This window comes from Microcaecilia unicolor, chromosome 6 (genome assembly GCF_901765095.1).
Source record: "Microcaecilia unicolor chromosome 6, aMicUni1.1, whole genome shotgun sequence".
Taxonomy (NCBI): domain Eukaryota; kingdom Metazoa; phylum Chordata; class Amphibia; order Gymnophiona; family Siphonopidae; genus Microcaecilia; species Microcaecilia unicolor.
Window position 1 is genome coordinate 7,045,075 of NC_044036.1, and position 23,762 is coordinate 7,068,836.

Here is a 23,762-nt window from a genome sequence, read left to right on the forward strand (position 1 = left end):
GGAGGGGTGGGAAGCAGAGGGAAGGAGCAAGAGATGGATGGGACTGGGAGGGGTGGGTGGGGAGCAGAGGGAAGGAGCAAGAGATGGATGGGACTGCGAGGGGTGGGGAGCAGAGGGATGGACCAGGAGATGGATGGGATTTGGAGAGGTCAGGCACAGCAGAGGGAAGGAGCAAGAGATGGATGGGACTGCGAGGGGTGGGGAGCAGAGGGATGGACCAGGAGATGGATGGGATTTGGAGAGGTCAGGCACAGCAGAGGGAAGGAGCAAGAGATGGATGGGACGGAGGGATGGTGAGCAGAGGGAAGGAACAGAAGATGGATGGGACTGCGAGGGGTGGGGAGCAGAGGGATGGACCAGGAGATGGATGGGATTTGGAGAGGTCAGGCACAGCAGAGGGAAGGAGCAAGAGATGGATGGGACAGAGGGATGGTGAGCAGAGGGAAGGAACAGAAGATGGATGGGACTGGGAGGGGTGGGGAGCAGCGGGAAGGAGCAAGAGGTTGGGACTGGGAGGGGTGGGGAGCAGAGGGAAGGAGCAAGAGATGGATGGGACTGGGAGGGTGGGGAGCAGAGGGAAGCCTACTGGAAAGAAGACACTGCATAAAACAGAAGACACTGGGATCAAAGCGAATAGAAAAACTAAATGATCAGACAACAAAGGTAAATAAAAGTTTATTTTATTCATAATTTATTAATTGAAATGTGCATCTGTGATATTTTGCCTGTAAATTTCATTTCCTTCCTCCATATTAGCATATTCATTTGCATATGTATATATGCAAATGATATGCTAATATGCTCCGCCCATTCTTTGCCCCCCCAAATGAAACAGTCAAACTACGCCTATGTATAAGGGCACTTAGGAAGTCTTTAGCTACTGAAAGCCACTTGCTCAGAAGGGAGAGTAAATAAAACGTTTTAGCTTTCAGGGAGGAAGCAAGGAAATCGGCGGATCACATCTTAGTCAGAAGCATCCCAAGAGCCCGGTTCTTTCTTTATTCCTGTCTCTCTGTGGCTCTTCCCAGTCTTAAGCTCTCTTTTTCATATGATCCCTCGCTATTTGTCCATCCCGTGTGACTATCTGCTATGTCTCCTGGGGCCTGCACTCCCCTTTCTCTCTGCGATTACTTTCTATCTGTCCTGCTCAATTCCAGGGCCTGCTCTCACTCTCTCTCTCCTCCCCTGCCCCTGGGTCCATTCTGGCTTCTTGCTTTCTGTTCCCCACATTTTTGTGTCCTTTCTCTCTCACTTCTCACTGTCTTGTCCCCACAGCCATTATGCTGCCTCTCTCTTGTTCCCCTTGATCCTCCCTGGACGTCCACTCGTCTCTGTCCCAGTGGCGTAGCTACGTGGGGCCTGAGGGGGCCGGGGCCCCCGCAGATTCACCCCAGGACCCCCCTCCCGGCGAACCCGCCCCCGCCGCCGCCTACCTTTACTTTTGCTGGCGGGGGATCCCACTCCCCGCCAGCCGACGTCTTCTCAGTCCTTCCTGCACTTCAATTTGTTTGCTGACGTCCTGCACGTAATTATACGTGCAGGACGTCAGACTCAGAGAACAGTTCTGTTCTCTGAGTCTGACGTCCTGCACGTACAACGTGCAGGACGTCAGCAAACAAATTGAAGAGCGGGAAGCGACTAAGAAGAAGACGTCGGCTGGCGGGGAGTGGGATCCCCCGCCAGCAAAAGTAAAGGTAGGCGGCGGGGGGGGGCGGCAATGTCGGCGCCGAGGGGGGCGGCGCCGGGGGGAGGGCTAAAATGTGCCCCCTCCCCCCGGGCTCGGACCCCTCTCCCACGGAAGGCTGGCTACGCCCCTGCTCTGTCCTTCAGTGTGGTACCATGAGAAGGGCTTCCCTTCCTATTCCTTTCCAGCCCCTGACAGTCTCTGTTTGCCTTCCAGGTATATGAGGGACTGAAGCCATCCGATAAGTATGAGAAGGCTTTGGATTACAGGTATGTACAATAGTTTTGAGACCCCGGCCACAAGCTGAGTCACATGGCTAACAGCCACCCCCCTTCCCAGCCAAATGATGTTTATGAAGCCCTTAATGGGGCCGACTTGTACAGCGTCATGTGGAAGGGTCTTCGGTTCACTCTGTAAATTTAGTCTCCTCTTCCCCAGGTCGACACCTTTGCTGAAAGGCGATGGCAGCAGGTTAAGGAGGAGAGAGAAAGGCACATAAGCCCTTGGAAACTTTTTCAGATTGGGCATGGTGGCCAGATGAGTAAAGGGTGGGGGCTCAGGTATCCCAAATGCAAAATGTCCTGGACCCAAGTCAGAATACCAGCTCTGATTATGCTGGGGATAATATGAGGAAATGGTGGTCTCTGGGAAGTGTATGGATCATTTGGATGAGGGACTGGGCTTAATTTGTTGGGTAACTCTCCAGAATACTTTCATCCGACTTCTTTTCCATGCATGTTGTACAGCTCATGCAACACCACTGGCTTCCTGTAGATCAAAGAATTGTCTTTAAATGATTACTTCTCACCTTTAAGACCCTTCGGATTGGCCTTCCTGGTTACCTGTCATCCCTACTCTCCCTTAATGACCATCGCCTCATCCTCCGAAGCCCTAAACAAGCAATTTTAGAAAGTACTAGACACCGAACGTTTTACTTCACTGCCCCTGTTCTCTGGAACTCAATGCCCTTAACCCTTCGTGCTGAATCTTCTCTAAAAGAATTCAGAAATTGACCTTAAGACTTGGCTTTTTCACCGTGCTTTCATGGCAGATGGAGAGTTTTTGTCCTAAATTCAGTGGGAATTTTTTTCCTCTCTTTTACTTAGTTTAATTGTACCTTTCTTTCCTATTTATTATTGTAGTTCCTTTCTGTTTTACGTTGTAATTTTTAGATTGTAAACCTCTTTGGTCTGCAAGTCAGCAAATATAGTATACAAAGTTAATAAATGGAAATCACTGGAAGGAGATTTCACCAGTTCTGCTTTATTCCTTTACATAGTAACGTAGTAAATGACGGCAGAAAAGGACCTGCATGGTCCATCCAGTCTGCCCAACAAGATAAACTCACATGTGCTACTTTTTGTGTATACCTTACCTTGATTTGTACCTGTCCTTTTCAGGGCACAGACCGTATAAGTCTGCCCAGCACTATCCCCGCCTCCCACCACCGGCTCTGGCACAGACCGTATAAGTCTGCCCAGCACTATCCCCGCCTCCCACCACCGGCTCTGGCACAGACCGTATAAGTCTGCCCAGCACTATCCCCGCCTCCCAACCACCAGCCCCGCCTCCCAACCACCAGCTCTGGCACAGACCGTATAAGTCTGCCCAGCACTATCCCTGCCTCCCACCACCGGCTCTGGCACAGACCGTATAAGTCTGCCCAGCACTATCCCTGTCTCCCACCACCGGCTCTGGCACAGACCGTATAAGTCTGCCCAGCACTATCCCTGCCTCCCAACCTCCAGTCCTGCCTCCCACCACTGGCTCTGGCACAGACCGTATAAGTCTGCCCAGCATTTTCCCTGCCTCCCAACCACCAGCCCCGCCTCCCACCACCGGCTCTGGCACAGACCGTATAAGTCTGCCCAGCACTATCCCCGCCTTCCAACCACCAGCCCCGCCTCCCACCATCAGCTCTGGCACAGACCGTATAAGTCTGCCCAGCATTTTCCCTGCCTCCCAACCACCAGCCCCGCCTCCCACCACCGGCTCTGGCACAGACCGTATAAGTCTGCCCAGCACTATCCCCGCCTCCCACCACCGGCTCTGGCACAGATTGTATAAGTCTGCCCAGCACTATCCCTGCCTCCCAACCACCAGTCCCGCCTCCCACCACTGGCTCTGGCACAGACCGTATAAGTCTGCCCAGCATTTTCCCTGCCTCCCAACCACCAGCCCCACCTCCCAACCACCGGCTCTGGCACAGACCGTGTAAGTCTGCCCAGCACTATCCCCGCCTTCCAACCACCAGCCCCGCCTCCCAACCACCAGCTCTGGCACAGACCGTATAAGTCTGCCCAGCACTATCCCCGCCTCCCACCACCGGCTCTGGCACAGACCGTATAAGTCTGCCCAGCACTATCCCTGTCTCCCACCACCGGCTCTGGCACAGACCGTATAAGTCTGCCCAGCACTATCCCTGCCTCCCAACCTCCAGTCCCGCCTCCCACCATTGGCTCTGGCACAGACCGTATAAGTCTGCCCAGCATTTTCCCTGCCTCCCAACCACCAGCCCCGCCTCCCACCACCGGCTCTGGCACAGACCGTATAAGTCTGCCCAGCACTATCCCCGCCTTCCAACCACCAGCCCCGCCTCCCACCATCAGCTCTGGCACAGACCGTATAAGTCTGCCCAGCATTTTCCCTGCCTCCCAACCACCAGCCCCGCCTCCCACCACCGGCTCTGGCACAGACCGTATAAGTCTGCCCAGCACTATCCCCGCCTCCCACCACCGGCTCTGGCACAGATTGTATAAGTCTGCCCAGCACTATCCCTGCCTCCCAACCACCAGTCCCGCTTCCCACCACCGGCTCTGGCACAGACCATATAAGTCTGCCCAGCACTATCCCCGCCTCCCAACCACCAGTCCCGCCTCCCGATCTTGACTAAGCTCCTGAGGATCCATTCCTTCTGCACAGGATTCCTTTATGCTTATCCCACGCATGTTTGAATTCCGTTACTGTTTTCATTTCCACCACCTCCCGTGGGAGGGCATTCCAAGCATCCACCACTCTCTCCGTGAACAAATACTTCCTGACATTTTTCTTAAGTCTGCCCCCCTTCAATCTCATTTCATGTCCTCTCATTCTACCACCTTCCCATCTCCAGAAAAGGTTCGTTTGCGGATTAATACCTTTCAAATATTTGAACGTCTGTATCATTTAACCAGCCAGGAGTTGTTTTTGGTGCTTGAATTACGTTGAACATTAACTCAATAGGTTCCCTTTCCATGGGAACAGAAATCTCCAGATATGCGGAGGTCCAAGCTGCTCTCACAACTCTCTGAACTGAAGGGGCCAAGTTAAAACCTTCCCCTACCAACCATTTCCATCCTCCCCCATCCCTCGTTTGGGGTGTTTACCCTCACCCCCAACACTATTTGCAAAGCTAAGCATCTGTTCCCCCTGTTTCACACTACCCTCACGTTGGTTTCTTATGTTAGTTTTTGTGATTGTCCTTTCACTTTGAAAGTGTAGAGTATCTTTTGTAAATCCATGAAGCAAACTCCTGTTTTTTACTACTACTACTACTTAACATTTCTAGAGCGCTACTAGGGTTACTCAGCGCTGTACAGATTAACATAAATTGACATAAAGGACAGTCCCTGCTCCAAGGAGCTTACAATCTGAAGGGCGAAATGTCAAGTAGGGGCAGTCCAGGTTTCCTGAATAGAGGTATGATGGTTAGGTGCCAAAGGCGACATTGAAGAGGTGGGTTTTGAGACAGCAGAATGTGAAAAGTGTCCAAGCGTGTGAAGATTTTTCTTCGGCACTGTGTGTGTGCTTAGATACACGACTGAGTCCCTTATCCCTCCACATCCTCCTGGATCCCCCCCAGCACAGACACTTTTTGGCAGGGAGACTGAGTCTGCATACAGCTTTAGGGTCTAGGTAGAAGAATAGCAGTGGAATGAGGTGCACGTTTTAGGTTCTCAGTCTGGGGTACGGGGGACGTGTGCTGTGGTGCGGTGATTCTAACTAGGGTCTGTCAACTCGCCTGTTCCTTCTGTCTTTCAGGTGGCCAGGGGGCTATGACCAGTGGTGGGAATGTAAATTCATCGCGGAGGGCATCATTGATCAAGGTGAGAGTCTGCCCCGGGGTCCGCTACACGTCGGCCTGTAATGTACGCGCTAGGTGTTCGATGTTTTCGTAAACCCATGTGTGATTTTGGCAACCCTGGCCCTGTACCACATCTGGGGCTCTCAGCTACAGTGTAACTAGGAGCCAGCCCGTGGCTGTGACCCCGGAATATCTCCTTGTTGTACTCCAGTCTCTGTACGTTTTAGGACGTTGAGGATGGGGGACCCCATGAGGGATCTGAAGCTACATGCAGCATGGCACGTCATGGCCAACCCAATGGCTGGGGTTCACTTTAACTTCCCGCCTTGGGGGAGAACAGAGAGGGGAGTATTGGGAGGATTAGGGAAGGGGAAGGAACGGGACTTACAACACGAAGGGTGGGGAAGGATTAATAGGATGGGAGAGGGGAAAAGGAATAGGGGAAGGGAAAGGGGGGGGGGGGCTTGATGTGTTCCCGAAAAAGGCTGATGATGTCAGTAGTCTGACTTTCAAGATTTCTGTGCAAGCTAAGGGTTAATTGTCCTACTTTTGACAATCATCAATCAAACTGAAGGATAGTTAGAGAAGGAGGGGGAGGGGGAGAAATATAAAAGCCTGATGACAAGGTAGAAGAAGTGTACAAAAATGAGGAATTACTCAAATCAAACATATAAACAGCAAGTGACCGACTCACCTGCAAATGCGCAGTACAGACTTCCCTCTCTGTCCCGCCCTCGCGTCAACACGTGATGATGTCAGAGGGCGGAACAGAGAAGGAAACCGAGTCGGAGTCACTGTCGGACGCTGCCGCCTGGAAACGAACATCGCGCACACCAACCTCCACCCTCCCCCCCCATCCCTGCCACCGTTCCCGCCCTCCTCCGCATCGGGCCCCATGCACTGACCTGACAGCACCTCTCACCTCCGTGTGGAAGCGCTTCAGACAGCAGCAGATCGATCTGCTGCTGCCTGCAACACTTTCACACGGAGGTGAGAGGCACTGTCAGGTCAGTGCAGGGGGCCCGGCACGGAGGGGGGAGGGAGTGGCGGCGAGGAGGGTAGCTGGAAATCTCGCCCGTTTTTACGGGCTTAACGGCTAGTGTTTTCATAAAACAGTTGAATTGGTGGTTTATTTTTTGTTCTTCAGTAAAAACTATTGAAATATTAAACACAAAACAGAGGGGAGAAGATGGGTTAAAATGTTAAAAGTTTGATGAGGGATTGTACCATTTTGTTTTAAGGAGTATATGTGTACTTTCAGTCTATCTGTATTCATATAATTGGATGTATTTCTTTTGCATTGTCATCAATAAAAAAAAATGTTGACTCATAACTTCCCGCCTTGTGCCGAGTTGCACAGGAGAAGCCGCTCCCTTACATAGTAACATAGTAGATGACGGCAGAAAAAGACCTGCACGGTCCATCGGTCTCCCACAGTGCTGTGTAGCAGAGCTTCTGGAGGCACTGGGTATACTGGGAGGGGAGCGGGAACCTAACAGTCGAGGCAGTGCAACGTTTGTCCACAGTCATGTAGATGTTCTTACAGACAAGTGGGCTAACCCTCGGTTTTGCTTTTTGGATCTAGCGCATCAAGACATCAATATTTATCATGGACAAGTGGACTAAGTGCATTTCACAGATTTTTGCGTGTGATTGAACGAGCTCTCCCCACTGTCCTCACGGCAGTGGCGTTCCTGGCCTGGATGGCACCTGGGGCGCAGCGCTGATGCGCCCCCCCTCCGGCGAAATGACACCCCCCCCGGGTGCATGCCGCTGGGGGGGGGGGGTGCCGCAGTGCACGCCTGCTCCTCCGCTAAACTTCGTTCGCTTCGCTGCAGCTCCCTCTGCCCCGGAACAGGAAGTAACCTGTTCCGAGGCAGAGGGAGCTGCAGTGAACGAGCGACGAAGTTCAGCGAACTCGGAGCAGGCACGTGCCGTGGCACCCCCCAGCGGCGTGCACCCGGGGCGGACCGCCCCCACCGCCCCCCCTTGGTACGCCACTGCCTCATGGACAACTGGGCCAACCACCTCAGGTGTGAAAAATGGGTTACCCCACTTGTCTGTAAGCCTCGTGTGCTGCTAGCGCTCTTGGGGTGAGGTCCTGTAGGGGAGGGATCTCCTCTCAACTAGAGAGTCTTAACTATTCCATTTGTTAATGCTTTGGTTTTGTAACCTACATTCTGCTTTCAATTTTATTTTATTTACTAAAGCACATGACCCATGTGTGACTTATCTGTAAATGTGAAGAATTTTACTTTAGAACAAAGAAGTATACAATTAAAAATTCTGGAGGGTCACATGATGCTGGGCTAAGAGGAGGACGCCGCAGAACGGAGCTCTGAGGCCCCTGAGCTAATATCTTGCCCCAAGCAGCATTAAAATCTTCGCAAAACCCGTGAAAAGGTGACATAAGTGTCGGTGAACACCCCAAGTGTCAAGAAGATCCACTGACCTTCCAGAGCTTGAAAATGTCCACTAAGGTCCAGCGGAAGGAGGGAACCCAAAACCGCGCAGGAGAAAACAAGATGGCAGGGATCAGCCAGTGTAAACGTTGTACCTAATCCTTTTACTTCTTCTCTCAAAGACAAAAATTGTTAGGGAAGTTAAAACTTTGATGGTTATACTTACCTTGAAGGTGTAATTGTTGCTCGTTAAGTCTGTTGTACCATCAATAAATATTATTGAAACTAAAATTATTGAAACTAAAAAATTCTGGGCCCTGCTAGTCAAAGCAATTTAGCTGGCCGCAGACAGGTTAAATCACTTGGTTGGGGCTAGCCACTAAGTGACCTGAACATGTACACCCTGGAGGAAAGGAGGAACAGGGGTGATATGATACAGACGTTCAAATATTTGAAAGGTATTAATCCACAAACAAATCTTTTCCGGAGATGGGAAGGCGGTAGAACGAGAGGACATGACATGAGATTGAAGGGGGGCAGACTCAAAAAAGATGTCAGGAAGTATTTTTTCACGGAGAGGGTGGTGGATGCTTGGAATGCCCTCCCGCGGGAGGTGGTGGAGATGAAAACGGTAACGGAATTCAAACATGCGTGGGATATGCATAGAGGAATCCTGTGCAGTAGGAATGGATCCTCAGAAGCTTAGCCGAAATTGGGTGGCAGAGCAGGTGGGGGGAAGAGGGGTTGGTGGTTGGGAGGCGAGGATAGGGGAGGGCAGACTTGTACGGTCTGTGCCGGAGCTGGTGGTGGGGGATGGGACTGGTGGTTGGGAGGCGGGAAATACTGCTGGGCGGACTTGTACGGTCTGTGCCCTGAAGGAGACAGGTACAAATTCAAGATATGAGTTTATCTTGGGCAGACTGGATGGACCGTGCAGGTCTTTTTCTGCCGTCATCTACTATGTTACTAAGTTTCAGCGGCACTTAAAATGCTGATGAATATCGCAGTTGGCGCTGAATCAGAGCCGGCTATCTTGGGAGCGTTTCAGGGGCGGAGTCAGCACTCAGTCACTTGTGCTGATATTCGGTCCTTAGCAGCCAGATTTAGCGCTTAAAATGGGACGGCATAAAAGTCTCTCCTGTTTTTACGTAGTAACCCACAGCCACTTAAGTAAAGAATGTCAGCTTAAGCGGCTGTGTCTTAAAAATAACCGGATATTCAAAGCCGAAGCTCGCACACTGCTGGCTTTGAATATCCTGGAGTAACATCGTTGGCAATGAGCAAAATGTTCATCGCGACTGGCTGAATATTGAGCCCTGTGTTTACTGAGCTTGCTCTGAGACTCCCCCCCCCCCCCCCCCCCCCCAATGAATCCAACCCTGCAGGGCTGGGAACTGGGCTGAAGCAGCTTCTGCTGGGAGGGAGTGGGGTCTCTTGGCTCTTGCACTGTAGCACCACCTTCAGGCCAGTGTGGTGCACTGGGCTGGGAAGGGTCTCATGGACAGTAACTGGGGAGGGGGAGAATTAAAAGCCCCGGTGGCTAGAATGACGGTTCACCGTGACTGAAAGGTTTTCTGTGGGGCAAAGTGTTAGGGCCCCCTCCTTGTATCATGGAAGCATGTGGGGGAGGGGGGGATCTACTGTATCATATCTATTCATTCTAATGGTGAGAAACGCTTCTAGGTTGAAAGCCTGGTAGCTTAGTCGTTTGTGTGCCAGTGTCCTACACCTGCAGGAGGAAAAACAGAGAAGTTAATTACCCGCCAAAGTTTGCACAGTGAGTAAGTGGCAATGCTGGGACTAATAACCCTTTTTTTTTTTTCTGTGTGCATTGTAAGGTGGCGGATTTCGGGACAGCTTAGCTGACATCTCTGAGGAGTTGTGTCCCAGCTCAGCCGATAGCCCAGTGCCTTTACTGTTCTTCATCCGAACATCCAACCAGGTAGTACACTTTGCTCGCCCTGCGCCTCACTATGCATCGTTAATCCTGCAGGTTCTCTGCGTCGCTGCAAGAAGCCATGTCGCTGTATGTGTTGCTTCAGGGGTTAATATGGTATCATGTGATGGAACCTGTATAGAGACTCAAAGTGCAGACTCTGAGACTGCTCCGTCTTCCTCCCCCTGCAGACTTTGAGACTGCCCCATCCTCGTCCTCATCCTTCAGACTCTGAGACTGCCACCTCCTTCTCCTGCTGCAGACTGTTGACTGCTCCCTTCTCCTCCTCCTGCAGACTGTGAGACTTCCCCCTCTTCTTGGAGACTCTGAGACTGCTCCTTCCTCCTTCAGACCCTGAGACTGCTCCCTCCTTCCCCTCCTGGTGACTCTTGTTCTCCCATCCTGTGAAGTACCTCTTGAAGGGTTTTACCTGTTGACTTTTTTTCAGGGTAACAGCACAGGAGAGGGTCGGGATATGTATGTGCCCAACCCATCCTGCCGGGACTTTGCCAGGTACGAGTGGATCGGGCAGCTGATGGGGGCAGCGCTGAGAGGCAAGGAATTCCTGGTGAGTGCCATGATCAAGTCCTTAAGCAGGAAGACACAGCTGGTACCACCTATGACTATCAGAGAAGCCAGCGTTTCACCTAGAAAGATCTTCCAGAGCACTTTCATTTTCTTCTTACTTTCAAGTTATTTTTATGTTCTTAAGAGTTTTTCAATTTCGTGAGTTGTAGGCTGGCTCCTTTCTAGTAAGAGGGATGAGACTAGGAGAGACCCGCAGAGGGACTGACTGTCCCTGTAATCCAGTGATTCCCAGGCTCTGCCTGGAGTTGCCCCTTGCCAGTCGGGTTTTCAGGATATCCACAGTGAATATGCAGGAAGTTGATTTGCATACATTGCCCCCAGTATATGCAAATGAAGTTCATGCATATTCATTGTGGATCTCCTGAAAAGCCGACTGGCAAGGGGTGCTCCAGGACTGGACTTGGGAAACTGCTGTAATCCGTGTGTCTTGGTTTAATCTTGAATGCTTCCTGGTTTCCCTCAGGTCCTGGCGCTCCCAGCTTTTGTGTGGAAGCAGCTGACAGGGGAGACGGTTACCTGGAGTAAAGACTTTACTGCGGTGGATTCTGTACTGGTCAGTGAAACTCTCCGCTTCGCTCTCAGTGGTCCTTTGTAACTGGAGGCACCTTACTGCCTGACATACAGCATTTTGTCTGGTATCTCGGATGTGAAAGCAGAAGTGTTTCCGCGATGCCGTCACAGCTACTACTACTACTGCTTAACATTTCTAAAGCGCTACCCGGGTTGCGCAGCGCTGTACAATTAACAAAGAAGGACAGTCCCTGCTCAAAGGAGCTTACAATCTAGATTAGAAGTAGTTATACAGAATAAAGTTTGAAACAGCATTTTGCATAAAAGTGGTTATTCCTGACTTCCATTAGCTTGCTGCTGGAACTTTTTGAAAAGTTTTTAATAATTTCCATCTTAAGTAGAGAGGTGTGGTAGCCGTGTTAATCCACTCTTAAAGGTTATCAATAGAAATCAAACAAAATAAAACATGGAAAAGAAAATAAGATGATACCTTTTTTATTGGACATAACTTAATACATTTCTTGATTAGCTTTCGAAGGTTGCCCTTCTTCGTCAGATCGGAAATAAGCAAATGTGGTAGCAGATAGTATATATGAGTGAGACATCCAAGCATTACTTTGACAGTCTGGGAGGGTGGGGGTATGCATGGGGACATCAAAGCATTTCATTGATCTTCTAACAGAATGGGTGTTGGTAAGTGAGAGGAGGGTAATAAACAGAGAAATAAACAGAGAAATACAGCTTTATGGTTTATAATGAGTTAGAAAACCCAGATCCTTATTAAGTCCTGTTTGTTGTGTGTCAAAATATTCAATCATTCTTATTTCAAAGGTCTTACGTTCCTGTATTGTTTTAAAATTACCTTTCAGTATTCTTACTGTGAAATCACTGGTGCAGTGTTCTGGTCTTGTAAAGCGTTGGCCCACAGGGGTGGTGGCTTGACTGGCACCGGCTATTTTCATGTGATGTCTGTGCAGATTGAATCTTGTCTTAAGCATCTGGCCTGTTTCTCCAATATAGCATCCTTCGTTACATTTTTTACACTGAATGATATATACCACATTGGAAGATGAGCAAGTGAAAGATCCCTTTATGTTGAATATCTTTCCTTTGTGGATGACTGTGGGGTCTTGTGAAATGTTTTGGCATAGTTTGCAACTGGATAAATTACAGGGAAGTGTGCCCTTCTGTTCCTTTTCAGTCTGTGATGGAAGTTTACTTCTGATTAGCTTGTGTTTTAAGTTGGGTGGCTGTCGGAAGGCCAGTACTGGTGGGGATGGGAATATCTCTTTCAGTAATTCATCCTCCTGGAGTATAGGTTGTAGATCTCTTATGATTTTCCTCAGTTTTTCCAGCTCTGGATTGTATGTCACTACAAGGGGGATTTTTTCTCCTTGTACTGTAGCAGATTCTCCCTGGGTGTTTTGAGGGAGGAGGCAATATTCTTGGAGATTATTTTGGGGTTGTAGCCTTTCTGTTTGAAGGATGCAGTCAGGCTTTTAAGGTGTCTGTCTCTGTCCCCTGGGTCAGAGCAGATACGGTGGTATCTTGTGGCTTGGCTGTAAATGATGGATCTTTTTGTATGTGAAGGATGGAAGCTGGAGTTGTGGAGGTAGCTGCATCTTTCTGTGGGTTTCTTGTATATAGATGTTTGTATACAGCCATCACTGATTGAGACCGTGGTGTCCCAAAAATTGACTTTTTCTGGGGAGTAGTCAATTTTGAATCTGATTGTAGGATGGTATGTATTGAAGGCAGAATAAAATTGTTTCAGAGTTTCTTCACCCTCCGTCCAAATCATAAAAATGTCATCGATGTACCGGTAGTATTTTAGAGGTTTGGTCTGGTGTGTATTCAGAAATGTCTCTTCCAGCTCAGCCATAAAAAGGTTGGCATATTGGGGTGCTGTCCTGGTGCCCATCGCAGTGCCCATTATTTGCAGATAGATATCATTGTTAAAGTGGAAGTAGTTGTGAGTCCCCATGCATACCCCCACCCTCCCACTCTGTCAGACTGTCAAAGTAATGCTTTGATGTTTCTCTCATATATACTATCTGCTACCTCATTTGCTTATTTCCGATCTGAGGAAGAAGGGCAACCTTCGAAAGCTAATCAAGAAATGTATTAAGTTATGTCCAATAAAAAAAGGTATCATCTTATTTTCTTTTCCATGTTTTATTTTGTTTGATTTCTATTGAGTACCTTTAATAATTTCCAAAAGCAACTGTAATCATGTACAGATCTAACAGCCCTTGGAAGATGATTCCACCAATTAGTACAATGAGAGGAGAAGTCAGCAGAGAGGAACGATTGTCAACAATCATTTTACAATTAGGATGATGGAGAATTAGGAATTCTCTGGATCCAGGGATGGAATTACACGTAGGGAGATCAATCAAAGGGAGCATATAGTCAGGCCAGATAACTGGGAAAGCAAAGACACATAATTTGAAGGCAACCCTGGCTTTGATGGGAAGCCAATATAGGGATCCTTTTACAAAGGCACGCTAGCAGTTTTAGGGCACATTAATCAACGCGCTCAAAACGCTAGTGAGGCCCATAGAAATATACGAGCAGATGCTAAAAACGCTAGCACGCCTTTGTAAAAGGACCTCATGATAAAGGAGTGGTGATGCCTTATTAAATCATCAGATGTTACGTACAAGTCTTGTGACAGTGTTTTGGGCAGAATGTCGTCTGTCACCTAATCTACTTGTGCAAGTTTGTCACACAAACTCTCTCCTTGTGGGGTTATTCAGGGGTGAACTCTTTTTAACATTGTCCTTCTGTGGCAGGTGAAACTCTTGGAGGTGATGGAGGTGATGGACAAAGACACCTTTGAGTTCAAATTTGGCAATGAGTTAACCTACACCACTGTGCTTAGTGATCAGAGGTTGGTGGAACTCATTCCCAATGGAAGCAGCACTATCGTTCGCTATGAAGATCGCAAGGAGTTCATTCACCTGGTTCAGAAAGCCAGACTGGAGGAAAGTAAGGAGCAGGTAACGTACCACTGCCCATGCCACAGCGTCAGTGTTGCTTATCAACTGCTGTCTGTGCCATGGCGTGCTGCCCATTCCATGGCGCTGGCGTGCTGCTAATGCACTACTACTTATCATTTCTATAGCGCTACTAGATGTACGCAGCGCTGTACACTTGAAGATGAAGAGACAGTCCCTGCTCGACATGGTGCCAGTGTGTCGCTAATGTGCCGCTGCCCATTCCACGGTGCCAGTGTACTGCTAATGTACTGCTGCTCATTCCATGGCGCTGGCGTGCTGCTAATTACCGCTGCCTGTGCTAATGCATTCTGCTAATGTACCGCTGCCACTCCACAGTGTCAGCATATTGCTATTGTAATGCTGCCTGCTCCACAGAGTTGACATGCTGCTGATGCACGGCTGCCTGTGCTATGGTGTCGGCATGTCACTGACGTACCACTGCCTGCACCATGGCATTGGTATTCTGCTGATGTACTGCTTGCCCGCACCAGAGACCGCTGCCCGTGCCATGGCCTCGGCATGCCGCTGATGTACCGCTGCCTGTATCTCTCAGTATCTGATCCACTCTTTCTCCAGATTGCCGCTATTCAAGCTGGGCTCCTGAGAGTGGTCCCTCAGGCGGTGCTTGACCTCTTAACCTGGCAGGAGCTGGAGAAGAGTGTTTCTGGAGACCCAGAGGTCACCGTAGAGGCTCTGAAGAAACTCAGTAAGTAGTGCCTTCTGGGCTCATTTCCAGGTGGTGTCTAAGTTGGGCTGTAGGACTTTAAACTTCCGTGGAAGTGATTCCTGTTTGGAAATGTTAAACCACCTGGTCTCTGCCTCAGGAGCAGTGGGAGTGGGATAGGCAGTATTTTAGCAGTGCGAAGCCTCAGTTTCTGTCTGGGGGGTGGGGCTAATGTAAAAGTTTAATATACCTCCTTTAATGTAAAACAGGACAAGGATGTTTACAGAAGTTTAAAAACATTAACATAAAAAAATTGACAAGAAAAGGAACTCCATGAATGACAGAAGGGCAAGAACAATCATTCAAGAACTGGCAAAGCCATAGACAGACAACAGGCACAACGGGGAGCGATTGCTTAAAACATAAGACCAAAGCTGCCGAGGTTGTAAATCTGCAGACAGAACCTACTGTGGCGGACCCAGGGCCAAGTGAAATAAATGGGTTTCGGGAAAGAGCGTTCAGACCTTAGAGAGGGAGGGAGATCATTCCGGAGTTTAGGGGCTAGAAAAACGAAAGCTGCGTGCCTCCCTAGAAGGAAGAGCCGACCTCTGACTATCGAGGGAGCAAAGAGAACGAGAAGGGGTGTAAGGTGAGACAGCACAAGCAAGGTAAGAGGGAGTACCCGAGTGAAGGCAGTGAAAGGTGAGACGAGGATTTGAAACTAATTCAGAGGGGGATACTGAATGGTGTTTACGAGCTGCAGCATTTTGGAGAGTTTGAAGGTAGCATAACTGAAAAACTGCCAAACTGCTTTAGTAGTGCTGAGCATCTAGAGGTGGAGATGGGGGATTAGTAATGTTTTAGCAGTTCTCTGTGTCGAGAGAAGGGGAAGGGGGTAGGTTTTTGGCCATGCGGAGCCTCTTGTCTCTGTCCCGAAAGGGGGGTAATGTTTTAGCAGTGCCAAACCTTTGGTCTCTCTCTTGGGGGGTGGGGTAATAATTGGCAGTGCTAAACATTTTACAGCAGGTACATCCCATTACCTGCACAAACTCCCACATGGACAGCTAACCAGACCTATCGAGGGGGGACCTCAGATGTGTCCCTTGCACTTCAGCATAACCTGAGGCAGTAGACAAAAATGTGATCAGAGGAGCTGAGCACAGAGCCAGCCCCCTGATGCCGGGCTTGGACCACGGCAGTGAGTGATTATCATGTTACAGATTTTTCATAGGTAATCAATAGAAATAAAATAAAACATGGAAAAGAAAATAAGATGATACCTTTTTTATTGGACATAATACATTTCTTGATTAGCTTTCGAAGGTTGCCCTTCTTCGTCAGATCGGAGATAAGCAAATGTTGGTAGATGACAGTATATATAAGTGAAACATCAAAGCATTTCATTGACAGTCTAACAGGGTGGGGGTGGATAGGTGAGAGATAGGAAGAGGGACAGGGAGATATGCATGGAGATAGGAGGGTGACAAAGCAGTACAATTTTTTGGTTTATAATGGGCTAGAAAACCCAAATCTTTGTTAAGTCCTGTCTGGTGGGTGTCAAAATACTTAATCATTCTGACTTCAAAGGTCTTACGTTCCTGTATTGTTTTAAAGTTCCCTTTCAGGATTCTTACCATGAAATCACTGGTACAGTGTTCTGGTTTTATAAAGTGCTGCCCCTCAGGGCCGCCAAGAGACTGGGCCGGGCCCGGGGCAGGGCCGGGCCCCCCTGCATTTAAATCACAGCGCTGCAGGCAGTAGGGCAGCAGATCGCCTCCCTTCGGCCCTCCTTCCCTCCTTGTGTCCCACCCTCGCGGAAGTTACGTCAGACGAGGGCGGGATACAGGGAGGGAAGGAGGCCTGAAGGGAGGCGATCTGCTGCCCTGCTGCCTGCAGTGCTTTCACATGGCGGTGAGAGGCGCTGTGATTTCAATGCAGGGGGCCCAGCCCGGTGGCAGATGGTCGACGACGGAGGGCAGGTGGGACAGCGGCACCGGGCCCCCCTTGGAGGCCCTGGCCCGGGAAATTTTGTCCCCCCTACCCCCCCTCTCGGCAGCTATGCTGCCCCACAGGGGTGACATACTTATTGGTACTAGCATTTTTCATACGATGTCTATGTAAATTAAATCTCTTCTTTAGCATCTGACTTGTTTCTCCAATGTAGCAGCCTTTGTACCTCCACAACTCCAGCTTCCACCCTTCACATACAAAAAGATCCATTATTTACAGCCAAGCCACAAGATACCACCGTATCTGCTCTGACCCAAGGGAGAGAGACAGACACCTTGAAATCCTGACTGCTTCCTTCAAACAGAAGGCTACAACCCCAAAATAATCTCCAAGAATATTGCCTCCTCCCTCAAAACACCCAGGGAGAATCTGCTACAGTACAAAGAAAAAAAAGCCACAGACAGAATCCCCCTTATAGTGACATACAACCCAGATCTGGAAAAATTTAGAAAAATCTTAAAAGATCTACAGCCTCTACTCCAGGAGGATGAATTACTGAAAGAGATATTCCCATCCCCACCAGTACTGGCCTTCTGACAGCCACCCAACTTAAAACACAAGTTAATTAGAAGTAAACTCCCAAAACAGACTCAAAAAGAAAAGAATGGCACACATCCTTGCAATATATCCAGCTGCAAACTATGCCAAAACATTTCACAGGACCTCACGGTCATTCACAAAGGAAAAATATTCAACATTAAGGAATCTTTCACGTGCTCATCTTCCAGTGTGGTATATATCATTCAGTGTAAAAAATGCAACGAAGGATACTACATTGGAGAAACAAGTCAGATGCTAAATAAGAGATTTAATTTACATAGACACCATATGAAAAATTCTAGTACCAATAAGGATGTCACACCTGTGGGGCAGCACTTTACAAAACCAGAACACTGTACCAGTGATTTCATGGTAAGAATCCTGAAAGGGAACTTTAAAACAATACAGGAACGTAAGACCTTTGAAGTCAGAATGATTAAATATTTTGACACCCACCAGACAGGATTTAACAAAGATCTGGGGTTTTCTAGCCCATTATAAACCATAAAATTGTACTGCTTTGTCACCCTCCTGTCTCCATGCATATCTCCCTGTCCCTCTTCCTGTCTCTCACCTATCCACCCCCATCCTGTTAGACTGTCACTGAAATGCTATTGATTACCTTTAAAAGTGGACTAACAAGGCTACCACACCTCTCTACTCAAGATTTTTCATACAAACGGCAGAGCAAGGAGGTCTAACTACCCTGTTTTTTTGACTCTCCGCCAGCTCGGTTTGAGGAACTGGAGCAGTCGGACCCCAGGGTGCAGTATTTCTGGGAGGCGCTTAACAACTTCACGAACGGTAAGCTCAGAGCTGTGGCCCAGTCTGGCTCTGTTACCTCAGCCATGTTCCGTGAGAGGAGAGTGGCAGGTGACACTGCAGCTGGTTCCACAAAGCACATCTGCATTCGCTGCCAGAGCGGGACCAGAGACCAGGATAGGTCTACAGCTGTGTCCAGGGGTTCCAGTACTGGAAGAGCAGGGGGTGCTGTGGGGAAAGAGTGAGGCATAATGATAGAGCTTGGGGGGAGGGGGGGTCGTCACAGTACTGAAATAGCAGGAGGTGCTGCTGGGCAGGAGTGAGGTACATTGTTAGCATTTCAGTACTGAAATAGTATGGGGGGGGGGGGGGGGGCGTTGTAGAGCTTTTCAGTCACTTCCTGAATTACCATCAGTTTTGTTCCCAGTTCTGCATTGCTGCTCTGTTAGCATTTCAGTACTGGAATAGTATAGGGGGCGCTGTAGAGCCCTGCAGCATGCGTTGCTCTGCATTACTCAACCTTTCTTCGTTTCTTCTTCTTTTTAGAGGATCGCAGTCGTTTCCTCAGATTTATCACAGGCAGAAGTCGTCTTCCAGCACCTATATATGTCTACCCAGATAAATCCGGGTAAGAACGGGGCTCTTCTTTCTGAAATTCCACCTGGGGGGGGGAGCAGGGGCAGCCTGTAGTACTTGCAGTCATCTTCCAGTGTGACCAGCTTCTGTGTTGTGAGGCCTTGAGTCGAGCGTGTGTGAGGTTTCCAGGAAAGAAGTGCTGTCAGTTGTATGCCGGTGTCCCCTCCCCTTCCCTTTGTATGTTGAGATACAGTAGCCTCCTTTCTACTTTGAGGAGTCTCCTCCTTTCCCTACACTAAGCATCGTTTTTTCTTTTTTAACTAAGGTCTGAAGTCACCGATGCATTACCTGAATCCTCGACCTGCTCTTGCACTCTTTTCCTGCCCAAGTATGCAAGGTAAGTGGGGCAGGGCTGCAGCTTCCATACCAAGGGACAATGTGGCTGCCCTTGTTTTTCCACCCTGTGCCCTGCTGAGCCCTTGTCTTCTTTTTTTTACCTTTCACCTTGACCGTATTACGTTCGTGTTAATCCCTGGGGATGTGGGTCTTCAAAGAGCTCCGATTTCTCTCGGGGGGGGGGGGGGTGGGGGGGGGGACATCAGGGACACATGTTTCCTGTTCCATCTAGATCAGTGTTTCCCAAGTCCAGTCAAGGCAGCATATGCAAATCAAGTTCATGCATATTCATTGTGGATATCCTGAAAACCTGACTGGCAAGGGCTACTCCAGGACTGGACTTGGGGAAACACTGATCTGGATTTACAGGGTTATGGGATGGGACCAGCTAGGACCAGAATTTCTCCGCCAATTACTTCCACTTCTACAAACTCGTAGTCCAATGTAGGGTTTGTTCTGAATCAAGAAAGTGTGCAAGTCTTTAAGTAGTCAGAACCAATAAGATGCATTCCTTGTCCCTCCAAACCATGTCCGGACAAATGGGTTTGCGTTCTTCTACCAGCAGATAAAGACTAAAGCTACTAAAACTGCAATATCACCCTATAAGGGACCTGTGCAGCCCTGAACCAGCCAGTATTTCTCAGACTCCAGCAGATGAATTTGTAAATGGGACAAACTATGTTTTGGGGTGTGCGGGTATTGGCCCCATTGTTTAAAAAAAAAAAAAAAAAAACAACAACAGTAGCAGCAACAGGCTTTGAGCTTGAGTTACATAGAGGCATATTTTCAAAGCACTTTGGGAGGCTAAGTGCTTTGAAAATGAGCTTGATAGTAACATAGTAGATGACGGCAGAAAAAGACCTGCATGGTCCATCCAGTCTGCCCAACAAGATAAACTCATATGTGCTACTTCTTGTGTATACCTTACCTTGATTTGTACCTGTCCTTTTCAGGGCACAGACCGTAGAAGTCTTGCCCAACACTAGCCCCACCACCCAAACACCAGCCCCGCCTCCCAATCTTGAGCTTGAGTTGTTGGGCTGCGACTATTATTATTTTTATTTATTGCATTTGTATCCCACATTTTCCCACCTATTTGCAGGCTCAATGTGGCTTACATAATTTTGATTAACAATGTCATTACAAGGTATCAGATACAGTTCGTATTGTGCAATGAATAAGTAGGGAAGAGAGAAGAAGGAAGGGAGTGATTAGTAACATAGTAACATAGTAGATGACGGCAGAAAAAAGACCTGCATGGTCCATCCAGTCTGCCCAACAAGATAAACTCATATGTGCTACTTTTTGTGTATAACTTACCTTGATTTGTACCTGTCCTTTTCAGGGCACTATCCCCGCCTCCCACCACCGGCTCTGGCACAGACCATATAAGTCTGCCCAGCACTATCCCCGCCTCCCACCACCGGCTCTGGCACAGACCGTATAAGTCTGCCCAGCACTATCCCCTCCTCCCACAACCGGCTCTGGCACAGACCGTATAAGTCTGCCCAGCACCATCTCTGTTTCCCGCCACCGGCTTTGCCACCCAATCTCGTCTAAGCTCCTTAGGATCCACTCCTTAGGGTAGTTATAGAAGTGGATTTTCATAACTGAGTGGGTTGTTGAGTTAAATTAGTGAGGTTATCAGTTATCGGTTCTCATTGTAGGCTTTGTTGAAGAACTATGTCTTCAGAGATTTGCGGAAGGTAGTTATTTCTACTACTATTTAGCATTTCTATAGCGCTACAAGGCGTACGCAGCACTGCACAAACATAGAAGAAAGACAGTCCCTGCTCAAAGAGCTTACAATCTAATAGACAAAAAAATAAAGTAAGCAAATCAAATCAATTAATGTGTAGAGGAAGGAGGAGAGGAGGGTAGGTGGAGGCGAGTGGTTACAAGTGGTTACGAGTCAAAAGCAACGTTAAAGAGGTGGGCTTTCAGTCTAGATTTAAAGGTGGCCAAGGATGTTGACTGAATGTGCTGGTCCTTTTTGGCCTGGGGGTGTAAACTCTGGGGTCTGGGTCCCTCCCTCTGCCCCCCCCCCCCCACAACTTTTTGTGAGGTTCTGCTTGGTTGTGCCTTGGCCCCCCCCCCCTCCCCAACAGTTGTGAAGTGGCAGCGCTGGGGAAGCACCTCTGGGTTCACTATATCCCACCTGCATTTTGTCTTCTGACCACTCCAAACCTGGCACAACAACCTCAATCTAGAGACTGACCTACTGCCCACATCACCTCATTAACACCTCTTTCTTTCTTTTCCAGTGCAAAGATCTGTGAGGAGAAATTGCGTTATGCAGCGTATAACTGTGTGGCCATAGATACAGACATGAGCCCGTGGGAAGAGTAAAGGATCGTGCATGGAATGTGACGGATGGGCCGTCTCGTGGTCCCTAAGAGCCAGGGTTGTGTGTGCATTAAACTCTGAAACCTTGGTATTGCCTTATAATTTAATTAGAGTGAATCTGTCCAGCCTCTTCCTGTCACAGCTTTCCCTCTCTTGATACCCCCACATGGGGTCACAGTGCTCTCTAGCTGTCACAGGCCTTGCTGAACCACAGATGCAGGCTGTCTCTGTCCCACCTTTCCATGTTGCTATCGTACAAGGCTTTGCCACTGCAAAAACTTCCAGTTTTCTCCTGCACCAATATGGCTACTGGAACCACAGTTCAGAACTGATGTCATAGGTTTCTCAAAAGATTGGTGCCATTAAAAATCCAGAACAGCTTGTGCATAAATCTCCCAGCCCCACTCCCCCAGCCCTGGCCGGTTCTGCATGTAAACCTCCGTCCCACAGCCTCAGCCTGGCTTGTGGCTACTTCTGGTCCACAGATGCTAATTTCATTTCATTTAAGCTTTTATATTTCGCTGTACTTGGAGGTTCATTCAGGTTCTAAGCAGATGCCAAAATTAATAATTGAACAAATTAAGGGCCCCTTTTACAAAGGTACGCTAGTGTTTTTATTCAGCGTTGTCTGAACGCTAAGATGCTCATTATATTCCTATGGGTATCTTAGTGTTTAGCTCATGTGAATTTTTAGTGCGCACCTTTATAAAACACCCCCTTAAATAAAAAGCAGAAAGAAGATAGCATGCCAGTAAAATGATAATAATAAAATGATTCACACCTATCTTATGATATCAGGACCTTATTTCTCCAGTGTTTCCCAGGTCCACAGTCCTGGAGAGAACCAGGAGCAACATTTCAGTACTATGTCTAGATCTGAAACCATGTGTATAATGTGAAACATTAAAGGATTGAAGAAAAGATTGTAATTGTTCATTTACCAAGAATTCCATCAGTTTGGCCATCCAAAGAATACTGTAAAGAATTATAAAGGAAAATAATTATATATCACAAAGAACCCCTTCACCACCACCACAATATTCATTGAAAAATCACAATACAAGGGGAACAAGACTAGAAACCGGAATGATAATTGGAGATATTGGGATCATTTCCAATCTATTGTATTTCCCAACGCTTCCGTGGAGAGAACCCTGTTGACGGTGGCTCTTGACTCCTTAGCTGGAGCTAGTTTAGATTTGAATGATTTCCTTCAAAGTTCTAATGATGACGTCAAAACCAGGGCAACCGTCTTTCTTACATTCTCTACAGAGAAGCATAAACTTTCGGTTCTGAAAGTTTTATTTTAAAATAAAGGTTCTTAATATTCTGGTCCAAGAATTCAGATCTTCCCCCGATGTGGCTACGTCCACTCAACTGCGAAGGAAGCGTTTTCTTGGATTAGAAGCTCGTACGCTTGCTGTGGAAGACGTTTTCTTTTTACGGTTCCCATGCAAGTGTTTGATGGGCTGGTAAGGGAAGAGTTCCGTCTTCTTTGATCCTACACAATTAGAAATGTTTTCGGATAATACTAAAAGTTCCTAGATTAATTTCAAGGGTGGGGGTTAGAGATGCTCTTTTTAATTGAATACTCTTAGTATAGGTTTAAAATAATTTTGCTTGTCATAGATGAAGGGGGCCTGCAGTGGTGTCAGCACGTGGGTTTGCCGCAGGCCAACGCCCCCTTTTACCGCAGCAGGTAGAAGGCCTTTTGTTTTAAAGGAAAATGGGCATGCGACAACTTAACCGCTTGCCACGCAGCCATTTCCCGGGGGAGTGCTTACTGCAAGAGCCCCCGCACTAACCCAGTGATAACCAGGCAGCGTTCAGCGCTGCCCGATTACCACCCCAGCAAAGAAAATGACAAAAAGAACAGCGCATCAGAAATGGGGCGCCGAGGGGGCAGGGCACGACTGCCAGGCTCCTGCAGTAGCCTTGTGGTTGTGCCTGATTGGTGTGTGCCAACACCGTGGGAGCTGTACCGAGACATGGTAAAAAGGTCCCTAAATGTTTTGGGCTTCAGTAATGTGGGCTACAGCACCTGTGTACTTTTTCGATTTATTAAGTTTTGTAATTACCTTTGTAAGGTGCATTTTCTCTGCATCTTATGGCTATGTATATTTTGAAATTCTTTACTAAATGAGAAACATTTCCAATCAAAATAAACAGATAAAAGAAGACATTCATTCAGTGCAAGGTCTCTTATATCCCAGATGTCAGCAGGTACTAGCTCTGGGTGCAACGTTTTTCTTCAGTTTCCCCACAGGTGTTTTGTGAAATGTC

General features: G+C 48.2%; 1 protein-coding gene across 1 annotated transcript in view; it reads left to right on the forward strand.

Annotated features, from left to right (window-relative positions):
* The window catches only part of HECTD3 (HECT domain E3 ubiquitin protein ligase 3), a 48,778-nt gene extending 25,437 nt beyond the window's left edge, over positions 1 to 23,341 (forward strand). The window contains exons 11-21 of the mRNA XM_030205975.1: positions 1,901 to 1,953; positions 5,705 to 5,769; positions 9,988 to 10,091; positions 10,534 to 10,653; positions 11,137 to 11,226; positions 13,979 to 14,185; positions 14,762 to 14,891; positions 18,129 to 18,203; positions 18,708 to 18,789; positions 19,063 to 19,134; positions 21,398 to 23,341. Of these exons, the coding sequence (XP_030061835.1) occupies positions 1,901 to 1,953; positions 5,705 to 5,769; positions 9,988 to 10,091; positions 10,534 to 10,653; positions 11,137 to 11,226; positions 13,979 to 14,185; positions 14,762 to 14,891; positions 18,129 to 18,203; positions 18,708 to 18,789; positions 19,063 to 19,134; positions 21,398 to 21,482 (1,083 nt within the window). The 3' untranslated portion in view covers positions 21,483 to 23,341. The remainder of the gene's footprint in view (positions 1 to 1,900; positions 1,954 to 5,704; positions 5,770 to 9,987; positions 10,092 to 10,533; positions 10,654 to 11,136; positions 11,227 to 13,978; positions 14,186 to 14,761; positions 14,892 to 18,128; positions 18,204 to 18,707; positions 18,790 to 19,062; positions 19,135 to 21,397) is intronic.
* The last annotated feature ends 421 nt before the right edge of the window (positions 23,342 to 23,762 follow it).